Source organism: Trichosurus vulpecula, chromosome 3 (assembly GCF_011100635.1).
Source record: "Trichosurus vulpecula isolate mTriVul1 chromosome 3, mTriVul1.pri, whole genome shotgun sequence".
Classification (NCBI taxonomy): Eukaryota; Metazoa; Chordata; class Mammalia; order Diprotodontia; family Phalangeridae; genus Trichosurus; species Trichosurus vulpecula.
The window spans coordinates 39,634,631-39,658,049 of record NC_050575.1 but is presented as its reverse complement, the minus strand read 5'-3'; the positions used below and the strand labels follow the sequence as shown (position 1 = coordinate 39,658,049).

At 35.2% G+C, this 23,419-nt stretch overlaps 1 protein-coding gene across 2 annotated transcripts in view; it reads right to left on the bottom strand.

The window, feature by feature from the left end:
- Positions 1–514: 514 nt before the first annotated feature.
- Positions 515–23,419, bottom strand: part of LOC118840893 (MAP3K12 binding inhibitory protein 1) — a 33,607-nt gene continuing 10,702 nt past the window's right edge. Inside the window, exons 7-9 of one of the 2 annotated variants that reach the window (XM_036748260.1) lie at positions 22,713–22,810; positions 2,828–2,866; positions 515–1,417 (exon numbers count right to left, since the gene is read on the bottom strand). In XM_036748260.1, the coding sequence (XP_036604155.1) occupies positions 1,310–1,417; positions 2,828–2,866; positions 22,713–22,810 (245 nt within the window). In that variant the 3' untranslated portion in view covers positions 515–1,309. The remainder of the gene's footprint in view (positions 1,418–2,827; positions 2,867–22,712; positions 22,811–23,419) is intronic. The other variant, XM_036748261.1, reaches the window with a different exon arrangement.

Here is a 23,419-nt window from a genome sequence, read left to right as displayed (position 1 = left end):
TAAAAATGTTTTTACATGTAATTGGGGAAAAATAAAATGTAAAATTAATTTAAAGAATAAAAAATTCGATCTTAAAAAAAGCCTATGGTATATTTATAGTTTCACTCATTCCTTTCTACTTCATTTTCCCAGCATCTTCAGTTCAACTAAATGTCTCTCTTATGACTTACCCAGAATTTCCCTAGACTGGTCCTTAGGTAACAGACAGGTCCATGATTAGGCCTACAATGGCCTCTCATCCAAAAGGCGGGGGAGGGAGACAGTTAATAAGACATGTATTTTGACTCTGGAATATTTTGTTTTAAAAATCTGCTAAAACTGTATTAGCATATGTAAAATTTTATTTTTGAAGGCTATTTAGATGGAAGATCTTCAAACAAAAGCTTATGTTTGGTATATTAGAGAGTAAAATATTGTTTAGGAATGGTGTGGATTAAAATCCCTTTAATGTCAAGACTCTGTGATTCTGATTATTAGGTTTTTGCATGCCTCAAATTTTCAAGTATTTAAAATTATTGTAAGTAAAAGCTACATCAATGTCTTTTCCACACAGAATGGAAAAAACTCAACTTAATAAAATCTAATAGATAGTGTACATGCTGGCCTAGGACCTATGATTTGATTTGCATTAATTCTATTTACAGTTTTTTTTATGTAAACTCAGCTGCATCTCTTAATGTTACTGTTTCACCAATACAAAGAGAGATGAGCCACTGGACTACAAAACAAAGTTAGATTATATTTATTAGAATGTGATAATCTTTAGGAAAAGGTGGTATATGTGTTTATAATACCATAACTGTTGCTCAGAAAGATTAATTTCTACAAAATCAAGCTACATCAAAATCTCAATTATATTTATTTACATAAACATATTTTAAAAGACATTCTAAAAACAGGACACTTACTATTTTAAAAAAAAACAATAAACACCAACATTACAAATATAAAATCTTTTAAAGTAACACACTATTTAAAATGAGGTTTATCCTTGGACCACAAATAATTACAGATAAAAATACAAATTTGTAAGTTACTTTTTGTTAACCTTCTGGAAAAAAAAACAATACTAAAAACACCTCCTTTACAACAGAAGGGAATAAATTCAGAGACTTCTATTTTTAAAGCATTCACAAAATGTTTTTAAAGAGACTAGTAGGTTTTACTTATTTATAGGACTGGACACACACTTCTGGCAAAATTTAAAGAACATACTTTGGGGGCAAAGTCTGTCTAAAGAAATATACAATAATTAGACATTTCCTTAAGTTACATGTGTAACAAAAATAACAACAATGAAGAGACTTCATTATGGAAGTTGATTAGTGACCATGGATTCTGTTTCATTTGATTTCCTTAGCAGAGCTTGCTTAAGGGCACTAATTTTCTCATCAAGTTCAGCCAATGAGTAGTTCTGCTGCAAACAACAAGGACATAAATTACTGAACAATAACAAATCACATTTCTACAGTGCTTTAAGCTTTACAAAATGTTTTCTGTACATTACCTCTAGGTAGTGGAAGTATTTTAGGTTTTTCTGGTCCAGATCTGTACTTTCATTGCTATCAGTAGGGAATGGTCATTCACCAAAAGAAGACTGGCAACTAAAAATTTTCAGAGTTGCTCAGGACCCTGAAAGGTTAAGTGACTAACCCACTGTCACACAGCCATTATACATGAGAGAAAGGACTTGGAATTGTCTGACTCCAAGGGTGGTTCTCAATCTACTAAACCAGTCTTTTCTCAGTGCAAATATTATTACTCACATTTCATAGATAAAAAACGAGGCAGGACTTTAAATGTCTAAATAGAGTTCTAAATATATTTAAAATAGCCAGTTCCGCCCCCCCTCCATGTGAAACTGATTTTATTTAACAAATAAATAAGAAAAACAAATATGAAATGTTAAAAATCATTAATTCTTTTCTTTATGTGACCTTAAAGAGTCAAATTCTAGTAGCTATTTAAAAATTTTTGTAATCAAGAAGATAATTAACTTTATCAAAACCTAGTTATTCTGCAGTGTTCCTTTATAGGCTATCTTAGCGAAATAAATAATCTTGTCAGTTATTTTTTGAATTTCCATCATATTACACTGTACTACCACCACTGGAAAACAATGTTTAAAAAATAATAAATAAAAACAAAAAATGCAAAGTAAAAAAAGCATGTGCAAGTGATGGGAAAACAAAGAACAAAAAATTCAGTTTAAATAATAACAATGAAAAGATGCATTACAAATTTTACCTCATTTGATTTTCACAACAATTCTGCGAGGTAGGCCTCATTTTAACAGATAAAGAAACTGAGGCAGACAGGTTAAGTGACTTGCTCAGGGTCAGACAGCTAGGAAGTGTTAAGGCAAGAAGTCAATTTGCTTCTTCCTGACTCCAGGCCCAGTGCTTTACCCACTTTGCACCTAGCTGCCTGGTTTAAACTTATATCAACAAATATCAACAAACTTTTCAAGTCTTAGTGAAATTTTAAGGTACTAAAGTTTAAAATTGCACTTAGTGCTAAAGGCTTAAAACTATGCTAAGACTGATATAATTAGAAATACTTAAGATTCATGAAAGCAAGTTAAGTAATTTCTATTACTTTGTTACAAATAAATCTAAGCTATCTGAAATGTTAAAAACTTTCTATATAAAAAAAAAAGCACTTTACTTCAGATTTCACTACTTGGCTTTTCTCTTAGGTTAATTCGAATTGATGAGATCCCACTCTACTAATACCAGACCATTAAAGTAGAAGGTTTAATTATGTACACAGTGTAAAGCAAAACCTAAATGTTAGAAGTTAGAATGAAATTAGGATAACAACTTACTTGTGGTGGTTGCACTTTTCTTCTTTTTCCAGAAAAATTCTAATGGAACACAGGGAAAAAAACAACCCAAAAACCCATTCATTAATTCTTAAAAATCTGAGTGCCTAATTCTGCTCTACTAGAATATACAGTCTAGTATTCTGGTAGAACACACAGTCTCTAGATTTATAATTCTATCATGAATCTCTAGAACAAATTTCTAACAGCAATGCTTAAGATAGGCATGACATGTTACCTTCCCAATTCAACAAATATTTCTTCATTTCACATTGTATGCATGGCACTAAGGAAGGTATTAGGTATTAGGCTTCATGAGAACAGGTCTAGGCACAAAAGCCTAGCTACTATGGAATAGGTCAAAATCCTAGAAGGGATGATGTTGCAAATGGAAGATTAGACATTTTTAAGGCTGCATCTATGTTCTTGCTCCTAACCCCTCCTAATGATGCATTTGAGAGACTGGATTCAGTAGAACAACTATGGGAGCTTTCTAGCTTCTTTCTCTTCTTCCCCTTTCTAGAACAATGACCAAAAGAAGGAAAACGTCATTAGGCAGTATGAAAGATCAGGGACTTGACTAAAATGGCAGAAGATGCCAACTGTTACTTCTAATTAAGGAGACCATCTCAAGGTTTCTTTTTTGTTTTTTTAATTTGGTCAAGAATTCAAGCTCTTAAAATTCTGACAAAGGACTTGGGAAGAGCTCTTTTTGTGGGTTTTTTTTTTTTTTTTGCACATGATTTAGAAAACTGTAACACAGAGAATCTAATTTAGAACAAGAATTTAGAACAAGAATTTAGAACTCAAAAGACCATATGGCCGGGCCTCCTTTAAGAAGGTTAGGTATTATTATCATTCCCCTTTTAGGGATGGAGCAACCCATATGGACAGCATAATGGGCCCTGGATTTAGCCTGAGGCATAAATTAGGCAAATGGGACCACCCCACCCCCCAGGTCAAGTGACCTGCCTATGGTCACACAGAGTGGCAGGAAGAATAGCTAAGTAAAGGAGTGGCTAAAACATAGGTCTCCGACCAAAAGAGACAGAATTATGTGGGGACAACATATGACTGAAACTGACTATATACTATCTACCAATGCATTTTAAAGAATTCATTTAGGTTCATCAAATATTTATGAAGTCCCTACTATATATGCAAACATATTAGATGCTGAGGATAGAAAATAAAAAATGTAAGTCTTTCCCTTCAAAGTGCTTATATTCTTAAGGGGGTATATGAAATGAACATAGATTTTATTTATTTACACATGCACACATAAAAAGCATAGAGGGATAAGGAAAAACAGGACAAAGAACTCTAGAAAAGCTGAGGGAAGAAAAGCATTAGTAGCTGGGTAGGAAGAAGGATCAGCGATATAGTGCCAGGTTGAGAGACAAGAGGACTGTTCAGGAAAATATGCCACACCATTTGCCAACCTCTCCCTGAGATGGCATTTCCAAAGACAGGTAAAGCAAGTGTTCTAAGATTTTACTTGTCCATATTCAGTCTCACACATCCCCAAAATCAGATTTTCATATGCTTAGTGAAAATGAATTATTGTTCTCCCATTTGACTGTCCACTTTTTTAAATCTGTTGTATAAATGGTACTTTAAAAAAATTAGAAATCCTTTAGCTAAAATTTCATATATTGTAGAAATCAAAATCCAGATTAACCTTTTAAAATATAATGGCCTAATCAATACTCTGTTATTAACAAAAATTAAATGACTTAATTTTTAAATTTTTTTATTACTAAAACTTAAATACACAGTAAGAAAATGAAACATTATAAACTTAAATAGAAAATAAGAAAAGAAAAAAAAGCATGTCATGTGCAAAGCAGAACGTAAGAGGATTCAGCAATAAATTTCCATTTCAAGAAAGCCTATATAATAAATACAACATGTTGTGTTGAGAGCTGTCCACCTTTTCTTGGCTTCCTTGTAAGTTTCTTTTCTCTGCTGTGTACTTTTTACTTTGTTCTTTTTCCTCTCTTCTCCTTATCCCCAATGTGACAATTAAGCTCGGATATATTTATATATATATATACATACACATATACACATGCGTAAATATATATATATATTTTCCCTAACAAATTCTACTTCTGATCTTTGGTTTTTTTTGGTCATATTGTGCTTTTATTTATTTTTTGTAAACATTCACCATTTATATTTTAATCCTATTAGGGCTACACTTGGAAGTTTTTCTTTTTAGTTTATTTAGTTTTCAGCACTGATTTTCATAAGAGTTTGAATTACAAATTTTCTCCCCATTTCTACCCTCCCGCCCTCTACAAGATGGCATATATTCTGATTGCCCTGTTCCCCAGTCAGCCCTCCTTTCTGTCACCCCACTCCCCTCCCATCCCCCTTTCCCTTCTTCTCTTGTAGGGCAAGATAAATTTCTATGCCCCATTGCCTGTGTATCTTATTTCCTAGTTGCATGCAAAAACTTTTTTTTTGTTTGTTTTTGAACATCTGTTTTTAAAACTTTGAGTTCCAAATTCTCTCCCCTCTTCTCCCCCCCTCCCCGAAGGCAAGCAATTGAACATTGGCCACATGCACATCATTATGTAAAACACTTCCACAATACTCATGTTGTGAAAGACTATGTTTTGCTCCTTCCTAACCTATCCCCTTTTATTGAATTTTCTCCCTTGACCCTGTCCTTTTTCGAAAGTATTTGTTTTTGATTACCTCCTCCCCTGTCTGCCCTCCCTTCTATCATCCTCCCCCTTTTTAATCTTCTTCCTCCTTCTTTCCTGTGGGGTAAGATACCCAATTGAGTGTGTATGTTATTCCCTCCTCAGGTCAAATCTGATGAGAGAGAGATTTACCCATTCCCCCTCACCTGCCTCCTCTTCCCTTCCTATAGAACCGCTTTTTCTTGCCACTTTTATGTGAGATAATTTACTCCATTCCATCTCTCCCTTTCTCCCTCTCTCAATATATTCCTCTCTTATCCCTTAATTTGATTTTTTTTTTTTAGATATCATCCCTTCATATTCAACTCACCCTGTGCCCTCTGTCTATATATAGATATATATACACACACATATAAACATATATATATACACACACACATATATATATATACACACACACCTACATATATACATACATACACACATATGTATATATATACATATACACACATATATATATATGCACATTCCTTTCAGCTACTCTGATAATGAGGTCTCATGAATCATACACATCATCTTTCCATGTAGGAATGTAAACAAAACAGTTCAACTTTAGTAAGTCCCTTAGGATTTCTCTTTTTTGTTTACCTTTTCATGCTTCTCTTGATTCTTGTGTTTGAAAGTCAAATTTTCTATTTAGCTCTGGTCTTTTCACTGAGAAAGCTTTAAAGTCTTCTATTTTATTGAAAGTCAATATTTTGCCTTGGAGCATGATACTCAGTTTTGCTGTACATATCACTTATTTCCTATCCTTCCTAACTCTTCTATTTTACTTCTACTGGCTATCTTACCCTCCTATTACTTAATCTACTCCCCTCCAAGGATGTCTCCTTTATCTTCCCATCTTCCCATTCCCATAAATCTAAACACCCTTCTATATCCCCCATAACCTATTCCCTCACCCTCCCCTCTAGAGATCACTCCCTTATTCTCTCCCCCTTCCCTATCTTTTTGGTATTTTCTTTCTTTTTGAATTTAAAAGACTTTTATACTTATATATACATATATATACATATATATATATATGTATATATATGTATATATGTATATATGTATATTCTGTGTTGGTAAGCAAAATGGCCTCTTAGCACTCAGTTCAACCAAGTGCCCTGGAAGAGTTTGACTTTTGTTTCCTTTGAGTAATTCAGTGTATTTCATTGAGTCATACTAGGTGCTAAGCCTCAGGCCCAAACCCCTATTAGGTGCTAAGCCTATGTGGGTGTGAAGCTCCCAGGATACTAAGGGGAGGTGCTCCTCAAGAGCCAATCATAGGACCCTAAGTTCTGGTCATTCAGATGATTTTGATGATGTCTGAAACGCTATAAGAAGAGAGGACAGAGCCATTTACGCAGGGCTCTCACTCTCAGTGGTGCGGATGCGGAGACTCCGGGTAGCTGTAGCTAAGATCCCTCCAGCTTGTAAACCTGGATGTTGGGACTTTGTTAAATTCTGGTAACTACGTATTGGGATTCGAATCAGACAAAGTCTGTCTGTCGATGTTTGTACTTTGGTTGTATTTTGCTCTGAAGTTCAGGGTGCTGGTTTTTTCTCCTGAACTAAGTGAATGATATTTGTATGCTGAATTAAAATAAACTTGTCAACCCCTTAACATTGCTTTCCTTACTAAAGCAGATCAAAAGAACCTGTGCTTTTGCAACGTGCTGGTAGCATTCTTGTTGTTGGGCTTGTGTTGGTCTTTCACCCCCACAACAGCTGCTAGCCAGATTGTTGAAACACCCTCTTGAACCCATTCCTGATGAAAGTAGGTTTCTAGAACTAACAGCTCTCCTCCCCCAAATCTGGTTTAATTCTAACAAAAATCTATTAAGTACATACTATAGGCAAGGCACAACATTAGGTCTGGGGAGACAAAGAAAAAATAAGTAGTTGCTGTCTTCAAGAAGCTTGCTTTCTATTGGGTGACATAACATATACATAAATGAGTAAACATAGTACAAGGTAATTCCAGGAACAACGAGGGGTGGGGGGTGGGGTGGGGAAAGAAGAGTTTCAGTAGGTGGCACCTGAACTGAGCTCTGAAGGAAGTAAGGGATTTTAAAAGGTAAAGGAAAGGAGGCAGTTCACTCCAGGTATAGGGAACAGCCTGTACAAAGTCACAAAGATAGTAGATGGAATGTTAATTCGGGCCAAAGCTAGTAAGCCAGTTTGGCTGCAACGTAAAGTGCACAAGGAGAGTAACATTAATTATGTCTAAAAAGGTAGGTGGGAGCCTGATTTCCAAAGAATTGAAAGTTCTAGGCTTAAGAATGTTATACCAGAAGCAAAAGGGCACCATTGGAGATTTCTAAGAAGGGCAGTGACATGGTCAGACCTATTTTAGTAATAATAATTCAGCAGACTTGGGGAGAATATATTGGAGAGGAGAATGGAAGCAATAAGACTTCTTAGGAGGTTATTTTATAGTTCAAGACAAGGAGCCCTGAACCAGGGTAGTGGCCCTGTTAATGGAGAGAAGGAAAACCTTTAAAGGAAGCATCATTAATACTTAGTTGGTGATTAGATATGGGGTGTGTTAGATGAAAGAGGAAAAAAAGAGTCAAAGAGGACTTTGTGGGTTAGAACCTATGTAAACAGTAGAAGGGGAGTATCCTAAAAGAAACAGGGAAAAAAATGGAGGATGGTCATGTTTAAAGAAAAATATAGAGGTCCATTTCAGACATGCCAAGTTTCAGGTGCCAACGAGCCATCTTTAGATGAGATATCCAGGAGGTAGTGGATATCTCATCTAAAGAAGGCTCACTGGTACCTGTAATTTGGCATGTCTGAAATGGAACTCTATATGTGGAGTTATCTCCATGAAAGGCAGTCTTCAAAACTGACTAACTTTCAATATTCAAAGTAGTCTAACTACCTTGCTAGGTAGAATTCCTAGAAATCAGTCAAATCCGCAGAAATTAAATTGCACAAGTAAGATCCATTTCTTAGAAGGAAATTCTGCTCTAGCATATGCAGTTTTGGCATGATTTAATATCTAGAATAATATCTCTGGCAATACTGAAAACCAAATTGTTAATTTATTTATAGAAGTGGCACAGGAGAATATTTAAGTTTTCTGCTTCTGTCCTATTATTGCAATGGATTAATAATATAATTGACATGGATATTATCTCCAAATATGTAAATCTCAATATATTTATATTATATATTTATATTATATCCTGACCTCCATTCATATACCTGTATATCCAACTGCATACTAGATATTTCAAATTGGATGGCATCTCATATCACATCCCAAACTGAACTCACCTCACCTTCACCTCCCCTTCTCCCTTCTGATCATCCCTATTGCTATCAAGGGTACCACCATTTTCCTAGGCACCTAGGTTTGCAACTTCAACATTAGTCCTGAGTCCTGACTCCCCCTTCACCCTACATACCCAATCAGATGCCAAATCTTGCTATTTCTAACTTCACAATATTCTGTCCCCTTCTCTTTACTCATACAACTATTACCCTAGCTTAAGTCCTTATCATCTTTTGCCTGGACTATTGCAACAATCTAATAACTTATCTCCTTACCTTAAGCTTCTCCAATTCATCTAAGCCTTAAACCTTCTCCAATTCATCATGTATATATCTATCAAAGTGATTTTCTTGAAGTGTAATTTCACTTCACTACTCAAAACTCCAATGGCTCCCTATTGCCCCTAGGATCAAACATAAGCTTCTGTTTACCTGTCAAAACCCTTCACCATCTGGCTCCAACATGTAACACAATTTCTGGGCTTTATACAGACTTATTTTCCATGCCTTCTCATGCCCCTCCCTCGACACCTTCACTTCTTAGAATCTCTAGAATCTTCAAGCTCACTTCCGAAAGAAGAATTTTCCTGATTTTCCTAGCTACTAGAACATCCCCTCAAAATCACTTTTTATTTATGCTTATTTATGTACTTGCCTCTTTCAAAAGAGAGAAAGGAAAGGAAGAAAAGGAAGAGGATTAGTTCGGCATAATATTCTTGAAGAAGATATGTTCTTTTTTTTTTTTTTAAATCATTGCTTCCTTTTCCAGATATTCACCAACCATCCTTACAGTACATTCTTGAATGTTCACAAGAAACCAGAGGCAAACATGCTGGCCTGTTGTCGGCAGATTCCTTTCTTTTTTAGGAAGTGAGACATTTCTCTGCCTTTAGTCCTGTGGTATGTCTTCTATTCTCAACAATCATTCAAAGATAAATGAGAGACTTTCAATAAAACACACTTGCCTGGTCTTTCAGTATCCAAGGATGCATGTGAGGTAGATGACCTGAAACTCATCAAGGAAAGTCAGATTTTCTTTTTCTATCTCCCTATTCATCTTGGGTATCAACTCACTATTAGCCATTTTTGTTTTGTCTTTTTTACTCCTAAGATTATTCTTAGGATGACTAAGAAGAAAGGACTAAAAGAACCAGTTACTGTTCTAACCACCCTGAGTAGTGGTGATAAATGTTATGAGGGGTACAAACAATATGCTAGAACAACAAAGAAGATTATTTTCAGTTAAGAGGGATCAGTAAAAGCGCCATGGAGGAGATGATGATATTTTGAATTGGGCCTTAAAGGACAATGCAGGAAAGGGCAGAAGCATGGAGGAAAGCAGAAGGAATGATTAAGAAAGGTTATTTCAAGTGTAAAGAAATTAGGAATAAAGGTATAGTGGCAAACACATGACCTGTCTGGGGAACAAAAGTCTAGCCTGTCAGGAGCTTGTAGAGCAATGTGGAAGCTAATGTAGTAATAGTAAGACTGGAGAAGAAGGAACAGCTTAACAAACTGGAAGACTGACCTGAAGTCCAGCACCTTTTCTACTAGACCATACAAATTCTGCTTTTCTGTAACTTCCACCCACAGCTATGACTCTTGTCTTCTGAAGAAAAGGAAAGCAAGTCTAATTCCTGCTCTACATAGCAACCCTTTAAACATTCGACAGCTACTATGCCCTAAATCTTTGCTCCTCTAAGTTAAACACAGAGTTTCTTCAATTGTATGTAGAATACAGCATACAGCAATACACAGCATACTCTCCAGTTCCCACCTGAGTTCTCATCCTGGCCACTTTCCTTTGGATCTCATTAATACTCAAATATAACTGGGATTTCATCTATTTAGAAATTCTCTCCTACAATTAAGAATGCCATTCATCCATACCTGCCCATTCTGTGCAATTCTTGTCTATGTTCCCATAAACTTACCACAGAGAAGCCACCCAAAATACTGGAGGCTTTCCTCACATTGTGAGGGTACCTGTGAAACCCAGCTGTCACTTGTCATCTCTCACCCTCACCATGTGACCATCATCTCAATATTGTAAAAGAGGCCATATAAGGTGGCATTTTGCTCTACCCAACTGAATGCTTTTTTGTAATTAACAAATAATAAGCACAATGGGGTCAATTATTCTCTATCTTTGAGTCACCAGTGAAATGGTAAATATTTAGTTCACTGTTGAATATTTTTCCTTAAAAATATCCTCATAAAGGATGCCCTTGATTCTTGTATAGGTAACTCTCATAGAGACTCTACTTGAGAGTAGGTGTGTAGGGTGGAAATTATTTTTCTTTTTTACCTTTTTAGGTATTAATAAGATCTTTGATTTCTTCCACAGCTTTATTAGTGGCTTTTCCTTTAGATATTATGTGTACGTATATGTGTGTGCATGCATGCATGTGTGTGTGGAATGATCTCAAAGAAAAAGCAAAATACATCTAATTAAAAGAGAGAAGGTAAAGTAATATCAATGCTAAAAACATATACACTAAATGTATAGGATCAAAATTTCCAAAAATAGTTAAATGAGTTACAAGAGCAAACAGACAGCACAACTTCCCCTTTCAGAACTAGATAAATCTAACAACAAAATAAACAAGAAAAAAATTAAGTGTATAGAATTGAGGAAAGTTAGATATGATAGATCTCTGAAGAAAACTGAATGGGGATAAAAAGGAATATACCTTTTTCTCAGCAGTATCTGGCACCTACACAAAAACTGACCATGTACTAAGGCATTAAAGACCTCATAAATGCAGAAAGACAGGAAATATTAAATGCATCCTTTTCAGATTCTGAGACAATAAAAATTACATTCCATAAAGGGAAGTGAAAAGACAGATTAAAAATTAACTGGAAGAGGGGGCGGAGCCAAGATGGCTGCGGGTAAGCAGGGACTAGAGTGAGCTCCATACCGAGTCCCTCCAAAAACCTATAAAAAATGGCTCTGAACCAATTCTAGAACGGCAGAACCCACAGAACAGCAGAGGGAAGCAGGGCTCCAGCCCAGGACAGCCTGGATGGTCTCTGGGTGAGGTCTATCCCATACGGAGCTGAGAGTTGGGAGCTGGGAGCTGGGAATGGAGTGGAGCAGAGTCCAGCCTGAGCGGCGTGGAACAACCAAACTTGGAGTCGGGCGGATGGGGCCCCCAGCGCCCTGAATATGTGAGCTGCGGCAGTTACCAGACCCCTCAACCCACAAACACCAAAGACTGTGGAGAAGGTTAGTGGGAAAAGCTGTGGGAGTGGAAGGAGTTCGCGGTTCGGCTTCCAGCCCCGGGGGCAGCGGAGGTGGGGCAGCTACAGCTGTTGTTACTTCCGGCTCCAGGCCCACCTGGTGGGAGGAATTAAGTGGCGGATCAGAGCAGGAGTGCACAGCCTGCCGAAGATCTAAGCCCAGTTCGGGTTGGGGGTTAGGGAAGGAGCAGTGCTGGTGTGGCAGAGCCGGCACCTCCCCCCCCAAACGTAGAACATAGAACTCGTTAGTCTACAAGCAGTCATACCCCACTGAAAAACTCAAAGGTCAAGTTAGTTGGTTGGGAATATGGCCAGGCAGCGAAAGCACACCCAGATTCAGTCTCAGACTTTGGATTCTTTCTTTGGTGACAAAGAAGACCAAAACATACAGCCTAAAGAAGACAACAAAGTCATAGAGCCTACAACAAAAGCCTCCAAGAAAAACATGAACTGGCCCCAGGCCATAGAAGAACTCAAAAAGGAGCTGGAAAAGGAAGTTAGAGAAGTAGAGGAAAAATTGGGAAGAGAAATGAGAAGGATGCGAGAAAACCATGAAAAACAAATCAATGACTTGCTAAAGGAGACCCAAAAAAATACTGAAAAATACACTGAAGAAAACAACACCTTAAAAAACAGACTAACTCAAATGGCAAAAGAGCTCCAAAAAGCCAATGAGGAGAAGAATGCCTTGAAAGGCAGAATTAGCCAAATGGAAAAGGAGGTCCAAAAGACCACTGAAGAAAATACTACTTTAAAAATTAGATTGGAGCAAGTGGATCCTAGTGACTTTATGAGAAATCAAGATATTATAAAAGAGAACCAAAGGAATGAAAAAATGGAAGACAATGTGAAATATCTCCTTGGAAAAACCACTGACCTGGAAAACAGATCCAGGAGAGATAATTTAAAAATTACTGGACTACCTGAAAGCCATGATCAAAAAAAGAGCCTAGATACCATCTTTCAAGAAATTATCAAGGAGAACTGCCCTGATATTCTAGAGCCACAGGGCAAAATAGAAATTGAAAGAATCCATCGATCGCCTCCTCAAATAGATGCCAAAAAGAAATCTCCTAGGAATACTGTCGCCAAATTCCAGAGCTCCCAGATCAAGGAGAAAATACTGCAAACAGCCAGAAAGAAACAATTTGAGTATTGTGGAAACCCAATCAGAATAACCCAAGATCTGGCAGCTTCTACATTAAGAGATCGAAGGGCTTGGAATGCGATATTCCGGAGGTCAATGGAGCTAGGATTAAAACCTAGAATCACCTACCCAGCAAAACTGAGTATCATGTTCCAAGGCAAAATATGGACTTTCAATAAAATAGAGGACTTTCAAGCTTTCTCAGTGAAAAGACCAGAACTGAATAGAAAATTTGACTTTCAAACACAAGAATCAAGAGAAGCATGAAAAGGTAATCAAGAAACAGAAATTGCAAGGGACTTACTAAAGTTGAACTGTTTTGTTTACATTCCTACATGGAAAGATGATGTGATGATGTGTTTGATTCATGAGACCTCAGTATTAGGGTAGTTGAAGGGAATATGCATATATATATATATATATATGTTTATGTATATATATAAGTGAATGTGTATGTATGTATATATCTATGTGTATATGTATGTATGTGTATGTATGTATATATATGTGTTTTTATATATGTATATGTATATGTATATGTATATGTATATGTATATGTAAAAGAGAGAGAGCAGACACAGGGTGAGTTGAAGATGAAGGGAAGATATCTAAAAGAAATAAAATGAAATTAAGGGATGAGAGAGCAACATACTGAGAGAGGGAGATAGGGAGAGATAGAATGGGGTGGATTATCTCGCATAAAGGTGGCAAGAGGAAGCAGTTCTGTGGGAGGAGGGGAGAGGGCAGGTTAGGGGGGAATGAGTGAACCTTGCTCTCATCGGATTTGGCCTGAGAAGGGAATACCATACATACTCAGTTGGGTGTATTACCCCACAGGAAAGACGAGGGAGGAAGATAAAAAAAAAATAAAAGGGGGGTGATGATGGAGGGGAGGGCAGATGGGGGTGGAGGTAATCAAAACAAACACTTTGGAAAGGGGACAGGGTCAAGGGAGAAAATTCAATAAAGCGGGATGGGTTGGGAGGGAGCAAAATGTAGTTAGCCTTTCACAACATGAGTATTGTGGAAGGGTTATACATAACGATACATGTGTGGCCTAGGTTGAAGTGCTCGACTTCTTGGGGAGGGTGGGTGGGAAGAGGGGAGAGAATTTGGAACTCAAAGTTTTAAAAACAGATGTTCAAAAAAAAAAAGTTTTTGCATGCAACTAAAAAATAAGGTACACAGGCAATGGGGCGTAGAAATTTATCTTGCCCTACAAGAAAGGAAGGGAAAAGGGGATGAGAGGGGAAGGGGGTGATAGAGGGGAGGGCTGACTGGGGAACAGGGCAACCATAATATATGCCATCTTGGAGTGGGGGGGGAGGGTGGAAATGGGGAGAAAATTTGTAATTCAAATTGTTGTGAAAATCAATGCTGAAAACCAAATATGTTAAATAAATAAATTTAAAAGAAAAAAAAATAATAAAAAAAAAGAAAAAAAATTAACTGGAAACTAAGTAAATACTAATTCTAAAGAATGAGTGGGTCAAATATTTTAGAAATAATAATTCCATCAAAGAGAATGACAACAATGAGACAACATATTAAAATTTATGTGATATAGCTAAAGAAGTACTTACGGAAAAATTTATATCTCTAAATGTTTATGTCAACAAAATAGCAAAAGAGCAGACTGATGAATTGGGTATTCAATTTAAAAAGCTAGAAAAAGAACACATTAAAAATCACTAATTAAATACCAAATACAAATCCCAAAAATCAAAGAGGAAATTAATAAAATTGAACCTCAAGAAAACCACTGAGTTAATAAATAAAACTAAGAGCTGGTCCTATGGGCATGAGGGGAAACCCAATAAAATAGATCACTGGTTAATAAAAAAAAAAAAAAAGGAAAATCAAATTACTAGTATCAAAAATAAAAAGAGTGAATTCACTACTAAAAAAGAGAAAATTAAAGCAATGATTAGGAGCTACTTTTCCCAATTGCATGCTAATAAATCTGATAATGTAAGTGAAATGGATGAATATTTACAAAAATATAAATTGCCCAGATTAACAGAAAAGGAGACAAAATACTTAAGGAGTTCCATTTTAGAAAAAGAAATTGAACATGCCATCAACAAACTCTCTAAAAAAAAAAAATCCCCATGGCCAGATGGATTTGATTTACAAATGAATTCTAATAAATAGTTAAAGAACAATTGATTTCAATACCATATAAACTATTAGGGAAAATAGGAAAAAAGGCATCCTACCAAGTTCTTTTTATGACACAAATATTGTGCTGATACCCAAACCAGGAAGAGCCAAAACAGAGAAAGAAAACTACAGACTGATTTCCCTAATGAATACTGAGGTAAAATTTTTAAATAAAATACTAGCAAGGAGATTACAGCAATATATCAAAGGGTAATACTTATGACCAGGCAGGATTTATACAAGGAATGTAGGGCTGCTTCAGTATTGGTAAAACTATCAGCATAACTGACCACGCCAATAACAAAACTAACAGAAATCAAACGATTATCTTAGATGCTGAAAAAGCTTTTGAAAAAATACAGTACATATTCTTATTAAAAACACTAAAGAACATAGGAATAAATGGAGCGTTCCTTAGAATGATAAGTAGTATCTATCTAAAACCTTGCTATTATAGCTAATAGCAAGCATTAGCTATAATGGGGAAAAGTTAGAAGCCTTCCCAAAAATATCAGGGAAGAAACAAGGATGCCCATTATCACCACTATTACTCAACACTGTACTAGAAATAATAGCTTTAGCAATAAATGATGAAAAAGAAATAGAAGGAATTAGAATAAGCAATGAGGAAATAAAAACTATCACTTTGTAGATGATATGACGATACTTAGAGGATCCTAGAACACCAACTAAAAAACTATGTGAAATAATTAACAACTTCAGCAAAGTCACAGGATATAAAATAAACCTAAATACATCATCAGCATTTCTCTATTTTACCAACAGAGACCAGCAGCAAAATACAGAGAAATTCCATTTAAAATAAGTGAAGACTACAAAATACTTGGGAGTCTACCTGCTAAGATAAACCCAGGAACTATATGAATACATTACAAAACACTTTTTACACAAATAAAGTCAGATCCAGACAACAGGAAAAGTATCAACTACTCATGGGTAAGCCAAATAAATATAATAAAAACGAAAATTCTGCCTAAATTAATCTACTTATTCAGTGCCATACCAATAAATCTACCAAAGAATTATTCTATGGAGCTAAAAAAATAACAAAATTCATCTGGAAGAATGAGAGGGCAAGAATATCAAGGGAACTGGTGAAAAAAAAATGCAAAGGATGATAGCCTAACCATAACAGATCTGAAACTATATTACGAAGTAGCAAACACCAAAACTATCTGGTACTGGCTAAGTGAAATAGACGAGGTACAAAACACACAGTAGTAAATGACCCTAGTAATTTAGTGTTTGATAAACCTAAAAACCCCAGCTTCTGGGATAAGAACTCACTATCTGACAAAAACTGTATGGGAAACAGGAAAACAGTTCAGCAGAAACTAAATATAGACCAACATCTTACACCACATACCAAGATAAGGTCAAAATGGATACATGATTTAAAGATGAAGGGTGATAACATAAGCAAATTAGCAGAGCAAGGAATAGTTTACCTGTCAGATATATGGAGAAGGGAAGAATTTATAATAAAACAAGATATAGAGAGCATTACGAAATACAAAATGGATAATTTTCATTATATTAAATTAAAAAGGTTTTGCACAAACAAAACCAACACGACCAAGATTAAATAGAAAGCAGAAAGCTGAGAAACAAGTTTTATAGCCAGGGTCTCTGATAAAGGGCTCATTTCTCAAATAAAAAAGAACTGAGTCAAACTGATAAGAATACAAGTCATTCCCCAACTGACAAATCATTAAAGCATATGATCAGATGGTTTTCAGATGAAAAAATGAAAACTATCTATAGTCATACGAAAAAATGCTCTAAATCACTATTGAGTAGAGAAATGCAAATTAAAACAACTCTGAGGTACCACCTCACCCCTATCAGATTGGCTAATATGACAAAAAAGAAAATAATAAATACTGAAGAGGATGTAGGAATTTGTTTTGTATGTTTATACATATTTGTAATGAGGTTTTTTTTTTTTTGCCTTCTGAGTGGGTGGGGAAGGGAGAGGGAGAAGGGAGAGAATTTGAGAACAGAGAATAAAACAAAATTAAATTTAAAAAAGAATAAAGGTACATGAGAAAATAAAAAATTAATAAACTAGACTTCGTTTCCACTGCTTCTCTCTGCTTTATGCTCATACTGTCCACCTTTCTTCTCTGTAAGACTTAACAAATTTACTAGTGTTGCCTTTTGCAACCATTTCCCAGCTTGGCAATTAAGGCCTATAGCACATCTGCTGACTAAGGCACTTTCTGCGTCATTTTGGTCTCTGTGTGCTAAATTAGTTTACCTTGATTAAACTTCAAAAAAAAATATTATAACCATTACTGATATAATGTCTGTTGTCAACTTACCAGTCAATTACTTTTTAAAATAGTTTAGAATTAAATTGTTTCAATCATGTGCCATACCATTTTCTGAATTTTAGTCTCCTGGCTTTTGACTAATTCTGAACTTCATTGAAGGAAAGGAAATAATGAGATGCTATCTACAAAAGGGCTAACAGGGTCAATAGAAGTAGAGGTAGAAGGAAATAAAGCTTAAATATAAATAAAGCTTACAGGATTGGGGTCACCTACATTTTTTTTTCCTGAGGTAAAAAAAAAAAACGATTTTGACAAGAGACACACAAAGGAGTTCAAATTATGTAGCTTAGATTTTATCAATAAAGTAATAAGCCTAACTTATATATTCATATTCTTCAGAATATGAATATGAATTCAGAGATAATTCAAAATATTTTTACATGCCCAATCTTCTCTTGTAGTAAGTAAACTTAATACATAATTTAAAAATTAAAGAATTGAGAATGGAAGGAAACAAAGCTTAAGACAAGTTGGAACAAGCAGTAAGACTTGTGTTTGAATCATAAAACCTTGTGTTCGAATTCTATCTCTGGCCATATTAGTCATATGACTATAGACAAATCATGCAACCTTTCTAGTCTCTGTGTCCTCATCCATAAAATGAAGATAATAATACGAATGAGTGAAAAAGCATTTATTAAGGATTTGAATCCCAAGTCCATAAAAAGAAGATGACCTACAGTAGAATAGTGGCCAGGAAAAAGGATTATGGACAGAAGTTATAGGGATAGTCATTGGAGTTACAGGCAAATTATGGCATCTCTCTACTGGGGTAATGTGAGTAAGTCATTTGGCAAAACAAAGCCCTATAATTATTACTGTAATTACTTCTACTATTAGACAAGAGATATTGCAGCTTGTTATAAACCACAAATATCCATATAAAAAAAGATAAAAGTAAAATGTTAACTGAATTGATGGATATGCATCATCCAAACAAGAAAAAATTCTGAACTCTGGCAGGAACAAGGTAGTTGATTGATGTATGTGGGCAAATCTTTCAAAGAAAAATGAACTTCCAGGTTGGGATTCTAACTTGTAGATACCTTAATCCCTTCCATACCCAAAGTTTTCAAATGAGTTTATCAGGGCACAACTCTTTCTGGCTCAAAAACCTTTAGTAGAACCCCAACTACCAATATGATAGAATTTTAACTCCTTAGAGGGGCAATTAATTTCCCATTACTACTCTACAAAAATCCTCTGTTTTAGCCAAATTGATTTATTCTATGTTCACAGAACATGTAATATTTAGCCCTGTTCTCTGCACTTTTGCTCAAGTCATTCTCTCTTTCTTCTTCAATTTTAAGTCTTTCCTTCAAGGACAACAAAATCCTACTTCTTTCATGAATCATTTAATAGTTATCCTAACTCCCAGTGGTAAATTCACTTGTACAGTTCATTTAGGATTCAAAATGTTAAATGTTTCTCAAAAAGAAAATTAACATTAGGCATCTCTCCTGTCTCCCTATTCATAACACATATGCAAATTAATATATGCTGAGCAGCATAGGCAAATTTTACAGATGAAAGAGAAAGATATGCTGTGTAATTAAGCTATCTCCAACATAACCTAGTTAAATAAACTGGTGACACTGAAAAAAATGGACAAAAGAACAGATATTATGCAAATATTTTAACCATTTCTTTTTAACAAATGTAACTCAACCGCCACAGAGACCAAAAAAAAAAAAATCACAATGTCCAGAAAACAATGTAGTGTAGTGTAAAGAGTACTGGCTCTGGACTCAGAAGACTTAGGTTCTAATCCCACCTCTGTTACTCATGATCTGTGTGACCATGAACAAATCAATTAGACTCCCTCAGCTGCAGTTTTTTCACCTGTCAAATGAGGAGGCTGGACTAGATGGCCTCTGAGGTCTTTTCAAAATCTAGATCAATAATCCTAGGATCTACGACCCTTTCCAAGAAGGAAGATATGATAGCCAAAGGTAATACTTATTTGAAAACTGAGAAAAGAAGGATAGTAGAAAATAATGCATGGTATCACCTTATAAAAACTGTAACAATAAAGGGAAGGAAGGAGCTCAATGACAAAAAGGAGGGCTCCCTATACACCAAAATTTTTATGGCTGCAATTTCCATGGTAGCAAAAAAAAAAAACAAAAACCCAGAAACAAAGTAGATGCCCTTTGATGAAATTTTAATCACTAAGTTTGGCTCTGAAGAAGAGATATGAGAAGAAAACCCTCTTGCTTTTCTGCAGAGGTGAGAGAACATGGGTGCAGAACACGATATGTAATGACAATTTTTTTAAAATATGCTGTTAGCTTTGCAGAATTTAAAAATTCTTTTTTCCTTATTTACAAGGGATGACTCTCTGAGAAGAAGTGGAAGAGACATAGGAGGACGGATAGAGTGGGAAATGTAGGTGATGTAAGAACAAAAGATATCAACAAAATGCTTTTTTAAAGAATAGGATCAATGGAAGCAAAACTAGTCCAGAGAAGACTTAATAAGAAATTAAATTAAATGAAGCACAGCATCCTGAAGGAATAAGGATAAAACTGTAAGATGTGTAACAGAGGAAAAATGGAAAAAATCTGTCAAGATTTCTAAAACAAGTTTTTCCCACAAATGATAGTGAAGTCACCACATTTGGATTCTGACACCACAGTGCTTGATATGAAGTAGTGATTTCACTAAAGAAAAGAAAAATGGGAAGAAAAACTGAAGCAAAATAAGACAAAGAAGAGAACACTGTGCTGGAGCAAACACAATTTTCAGAAACTAATTTCAAGAAATTAATTCTTAAGATATTTGAAAGATGAGAGGATATCAAATACTTAGAGAAAGTCACATATCTTATTATTACTTAAGTATTTGAAATAAAGTCAATAAGGATATGCTGATTTTCCTATATATACATCTTAAAGAAAATAAGCTAACTATTCACAAAGGGGAAAAAAAATATAAGAATTCAGACAATAATGTGTTACTGGATGAATAAACTATAAAGCTGGTCCATCAGTACATATGTATTGGACAAACGCTGCAGGAAAGATGGCCTCTGGAAAACTGTGCAGTGCTTTTAATGATCCCAAGCTTCTGCCTGAAACAAGACCAATCTTTTCACATGAATATTCTGGTGATGCTCTTCTACTGTTAGTCATAGAATACTAAATGTTCAAAGCATTAAAGTTTGGGTGACCTATAACCCATGGGAAAAGCCTACGGTGGGAATGAGAAGGTTGCAACATTATCAGAAAAAGAGAAGATGTGGTAGAAAGCATACCATCAGAGAAATGTCTGACTGGAAATAGAGGAAGCCTGGTCACTAACAAGAGAGAACAGTGTGTGCTCCACTGAAATTGACACAATATTAAGAGATCTATAGGAAGATCCTCACTTAGAGTGGGTGGATCCTCTGAAAAGGATTTATGGGAGAACACGAATAAAAATCAGAGGACTCACTGGGATCCTTACAAATGAAGGAGGGATTCACAACAGTGAGATCCTTCCAAGTCTAGTCAAACTAACTAAATTCTAAGTTCACTGAGAGTGGTTTTTTTATACCTCTTTGTAGCTTTAATATTTAGCACATGTAGTATGAGCTTGGTAAAAAGTTTATTTTAGATTTGAAGGGCTTGTTTTATTATAAAACTGTACATGATCCTAAAGGCAAAGGAAAGTTTCTTGGTAGGTGAAAGACTCTTGGAAGGTGAAGGCAGATTAGCAATACAGTGAGGAGATGATTAAAAGACACCAAGTACCTCTGGAGTGAGGAAGACCTGAGTTCAAATCCAGCTTCAGGAACTTATTAGCTGTGTTACCCTGGGCAAATCACTGTTAAACCACTGGAGAAAGGAAATGGCAAACCACTCCAGTATTTCTGCCAAGAAAACCCCATAGACTATATGGTCCACAGGGATAACAAAGAACCAGACATGACTGAAAGAATGAACAACAAATGAAACAGAGTGAGGAGGTAAATTAATTGAAGATGCTCAGAAGGAAAATGTCAGACAATAGTACAAAAAACAGTGATTCATTCAAACATTTCTGAAATGTTTTCTACACATCATCAAGTTAGGCACTCCAGAAAACACACAAATAGTTAACAGTCTTGCCCTCGTAGTGTTTCTGATCCAAATGAGATAATATACGCTACACGTAAACAGAAAAATATTATACAAATTAAAATATAGATGTATAAACAGAATACAAAAATATAAAGAAGAATATAAAGAATGAGGAAGAAATAATTTTAAAGGTGAGGAAGGGAGGCTTTAAATGAGGCTTTAACATATGTTTGGGGCTTAAGAGGATGGAAATAGAATGTCAATAAAGGCACTGCAAGCATGAGTAAAAAGTGTTAAAGGCAGAAAAATATGAGTAGTTTTTGAATAAAGGTAAATAATCCAGTTTGATTAGAATACAGAGGAAGAGTAAGAAAAAGCTGGCAAAAAAAAAATCAATAAAAGGCGGGGATTAGAAGTAAGTTTTTATAAGACCTCAAATGCCAAGTGAAGGAATGTGGTTTTACTCAGTAGGCAAAATTTCTCAGAAGAAAAACACTATAATTTCTAAGTGGTTGCTATATTCAAAATATTGTTTTCGGTCACTTCATCAGAATTTCTCAGACACCAAAGTTTCAAGAACAAGATTAACCTAGAAAAATGTTACCTTTTCATTATTCTAAGTTCAGATATGTACAACTTTTAACAACTTCATATAACATTTTCAGAAAAGCAAGAAAAATAACTAAAAAATGCTAAGGAAAATTAGCTTAGGACTTCTAGTTTACAAAATACTAACTGGGTAATAAACAAGATGCTGTCAAAACAAAATCAGATTTTTGTGTTTTGGGGGGAAGGAAACGGAGAGTGAAGGAGGTGGAATGGAGGGAACAAGCATTTATCAAGGACTCATATGCTAAGCCTTAAAAACTCACTATGTACTAAGCTTTATAGATGTTATTGGATGTGATATAAGCATAAGACACAATAAATAAGAAAGTGAATTTTACTTACAACAGATTGAAAATATTCAGGGGAAATGCCTTCCAATTCCAAGATTTTATCCTCAAGTTTTTTAATTCTCTGATAAATATCTCTAGGTACTGGACCACCTAAAGAAAATTTTTAAAAAATCTGAAATTGTAAACTTTCTAAAATGATTTATGTTATTGACTTTTAAAACACACTGTAAAAGATTTTTATAAAATTGACCTGGTAAAGTCTATTGACTAATTTGTATCTCAGCCATAAAAAATGAAGTACAAGAAATTTTTTTTTACTTCTAGAAATATGTACTTCGGGGTCTATCATACTACATCTACCCTTTTCAAAACACTACATTATACTAGCTGTCAAGAGTTCCTGGTGCTTAGCATGTACTTTATATTTTCCATGCTGTTCGAGGGGAGTTTTAATATGATTTTTGAGCAGGCCATTAGTTGTTTCGGATAAAGAAAATCCAGTTACTACTATCATATGGAACAGCAGAGCCAACTTATCAAATATTTTTCAATTTTCATTTTCTCTAGTATTTGCCACATTTTTATCAGAATTACTCAGAATATTTTCCCTATACCAATGCAGAAAACCCTTTTACTGAGTAATTCAGGAAGAATGGAAGACAACTAAGACCATACAAATTTCAAGTTTATAGTTAGGCAAAAACTTAAAATAATTAATCTAGAAAATTTTCTGTGGAAGCACAAAATCTTCTCCAAGGA